This window comes from Haliotis asinina, chromosome 3 (assembly GCF_037392515.1).
Source record: "Haliotis asinina isolate JCU_RB_2024 chromosome 3, JCU_Hal_asi_v2, whole genome shotgun sequence".
In the NCBI taxonomy this organism is placed as follows: domain Eukaryota; kingdom Metazoa; phylum Mollusca; class Gastropoda; order Lepetellida; family Haliotidae; genus Haliotis; species Haliotis asinina.
This window is the reverse complement of record NC_090282.1, coordinates 48986706-48989782: the sequence shown is the minus strand read 5'-3', so window position 1 is coordinate 48989782 and position 3077 is coordinate 48986706. Positions and strand designations below refer to the sequence as shown.

At 42.8% G+C, this 3077-nt stretch overlaps 1 protein-coding gene across 1 annotated transcript; it reads left to right on the top strand.

Annotated features, from left to right (window-relative positions):
* The first annotated feature begins 273 nt into the window (after nt 1–273).
* Nucleotides 274–1524, top strand: LOC137278145 (D(4) dopamine receptor-like). The gene has a single exon (XM_067810315.1). It carries the CDS (start codon nt 274–276, stop codon nt 1522–1524), a length of 1251 nt encoding a protein of 416 aa, XP_067666416.1.
* The last annotated feature ends 1553 nt before the right edge of the window (nt 1525–3077 follow it).

The following is a 3077-nucleotide window of genomic DNA, read 5'->3' as shown; positions in this document are numbered from 1 at the left end:
TGAAATCCCACACTTGACTAAAACCAGTAAAACAATTTGCCAACTCGTATTTTATCTTCTGTTTTTTTTATGTGTTGATGATATTTTGATTGTAAAGGGATACTTATTTTCAGAGTTATGTTATGTTGTGTTGTGTTGTGTTGTGTTGTGAATCAAACTTCATTTTACTAACAGAGATCAATTTTCATTTATTTTCATTCAGGACTCATCTTGACATTTCCTCATCACGCATTCAGTGCAAGGTATACAAGGTAGATGCATATACGTTTCGCCATGTCGTTCAACATCACCAGTGTTTACATATACAACAATACATTTGCCCATCTGTACATGCCGGTCATCGTATTCCTCGTTGTTCTCATGGCTGTGGGCGTTGTGGGCAACTCGTTGGTGTGCTATGTGTACTACGTTAAGTTCAAGCCGTGCAACAACCGCTGTTTTATTGTCGTCATGGGAATTCTAGATCTATTTACGTGTGTTGTCAGTATACCGCTTCACATTCTGGAATTGAATTACAATGCAACTTTTGGGACTTTCGGGTTATGTGAATTAATAGTGACGTGCGTTACTTTCTTCTCCATGTCGTCTGCTGCTGTGTTGGTGGTAGTGGCAGTAGATCGCTACAGGAAGATATGCCAACCCTTCAAGAGACAGATGACCCCCTATTCTGCCAAAGTATCGTCCGTAGTGTGCTGTGTCGTCTCGGGGCTGTTTTCAGTCCCCTCGTCTGTCGTAGATGGACCTACAGTTATATCTCTGGGTGAGATTAATGCTACTGTATGCAGTCAAAGAGATGAAAACTCCGACCTTCAAATAGTGTATTCTGGCATTCAGATGTTCTTATTTGTTGGAGCCTTACTGTCCCTCGTTGTGCTGTACGGATTGATATGGCACCAGATTCACCGAAAGCAAACTATCAGAAGGCGATTTTCAGAATGCCAAAATCCAGACAACGTACTAAGGCCATGTTTAACAGGTCAAACAAGTTCAAGAACGTCACAAGAGTGTTGTCAGCCAATCAACTGTGACACCACTCAGGAAGGCGAGAAAAGCAATGCCCAGGCCCTGGTTAGAGTGCATACGTACAGACATGAAGCGGACAATGGGACACCTTTGAATCTTATACAGAACAATGTTAAATGTGAGAATGGTTCTAGGTCCAGGAGTGACCAAGCAGTCATTACTTACTGCTGTGGTGAAGCTAGTTCCCCATCATTCATGCCATCATTGTCGATACCACAACATACGTCGACGCCGGCACCTTCCCTGGGAAAACACGGATCAAGCAAAATTACGATGGTGCTCTTTCTAATTACGATTGTATTCATCTTGAGTTATCTCCCTTATTTGGCCCTGACCGTTGCCAGATCTACACACCCCGACATCCTCGACGAAACACCTGTAGCTGGGGCCATATTGGAGAGATCATACTTCATACAAAGTATTTCCAATCCACTCATATATAGTTTCTGCAATGCTATATTCAGACAACACCTCAGGTCCATGTGTCGCAAGTCGACATGACGTTCCATCTCGCATCACATTTCAACATTCCTCTACTTAAGATACGTAAGAAATCTAAGGTATTAAGTGTTGCTCATGCTATTCTTACAGACAAGAACGGAAAGGGGTGGGGGAGGTAGTTAAAGATTTAACGTATGCCCGGCAGTAAGCTCCCCACAAACAGATCCTCCCACCACGATTGCGCTTATGCCTTTGTTTCTAGACTGTGCGCACTCTCTTTCTATGATACAGCATTCAATGAATGTGGTAAAGAAAGCTGTTGAGCACGTACATCCAGGTCAGATGCATGTACGTACCATGAAACAATCTAATATGCAGTTGCTAAAGCAATCCAGTGGAACTTGCCAGCATCACAATTTGGAGAATCTAATTTCCTTATTATTTTTTGTGGATTGCACGTTGAAATAGCTGCATTCAGGATCCTCGATGATTGGCTTGAAGGAAGTGGATGGTCAAATGCAGTTTATGGTACTGGTGTTGCTTCAAGCGCTGTTGCTGATTCCTTCATCAAATGTCTGCACCTCGCCAGAGCAAGACATGCCCATCAAATCACAGCAGCTGCACAACACGAGGCGAATGCTTACTATAAGGTAGCAGAATTAAACAAAGAAGACCGTTTGCTCTTTAGAAGGTAGTGTGATGCAAAGCCGGCTTCTCAGCCACATTTCCAGTATTGTCCCTTTGTTCTTGAACTTGAACTTTGCATATTGCGTATGGTTGGTGCAATTCGAACACCAGACTTACCGGAGTACGTATCATCACTTATCAGATTGATACCCTAGGTCTTTATGATAGAACCATGTCAGCTGAGCACAGTGGCTTTCTGTTGACATCAAAGACATGTCGTCTTTGTCAGTCGAGCATCCAGCGCTGTACCACAAATTTTGTTCCAGTGGATTTGTAGCACTTAACACTACATGACCATTCTCTTCTCTGGCACTAGATCAGACTCGTGAACAGGTCAATGCTCTCGTAAAAGGAGATGGAGGTGCTGTTGGACTGACAGAAAACCCTTCAGCACTCAGATGATGGATGGTTGCAGGACCAGGCGTGTCAAGAATGATTCAAGAATTTGGACACTTCAGAAGTAATCAAGAAAATGTCAAACATCAAGCAGCAGCTGCACAGATGACATTTGCAAAGGAAACTTCAACACTTATAGCTGTCATGAACAACATTGGAAATCCTTTCAGTAAGGACAATGGTGATCTCTTGACACTAGATACCAGGGACATTATGGACAGTGATGTAGTGGCGACAGTCAGAAATGGATGCAAAGCAGGCATGGAACAATATCTACGACAGGTTTGCTGACAGATCAAAGTCAGTAAAGGAATGAATAAAGAAGAACAAGTTGCCACTATTTTCAAGACGGAAGACTCTTCCTTAAAAGAGGACTCATGTTGCAGCCTCAATGGCGACTGTGTTCTGTTTTCCAGGTTGTACATAGCATGTCAGTCAAGAGAACAAAACCTTGAGGATTTCTTCAAGAAAGAAAATCAGCCATGGCCACCTTCATTGTCCAACATTGGACAAATTAGATCGGAAAGCAA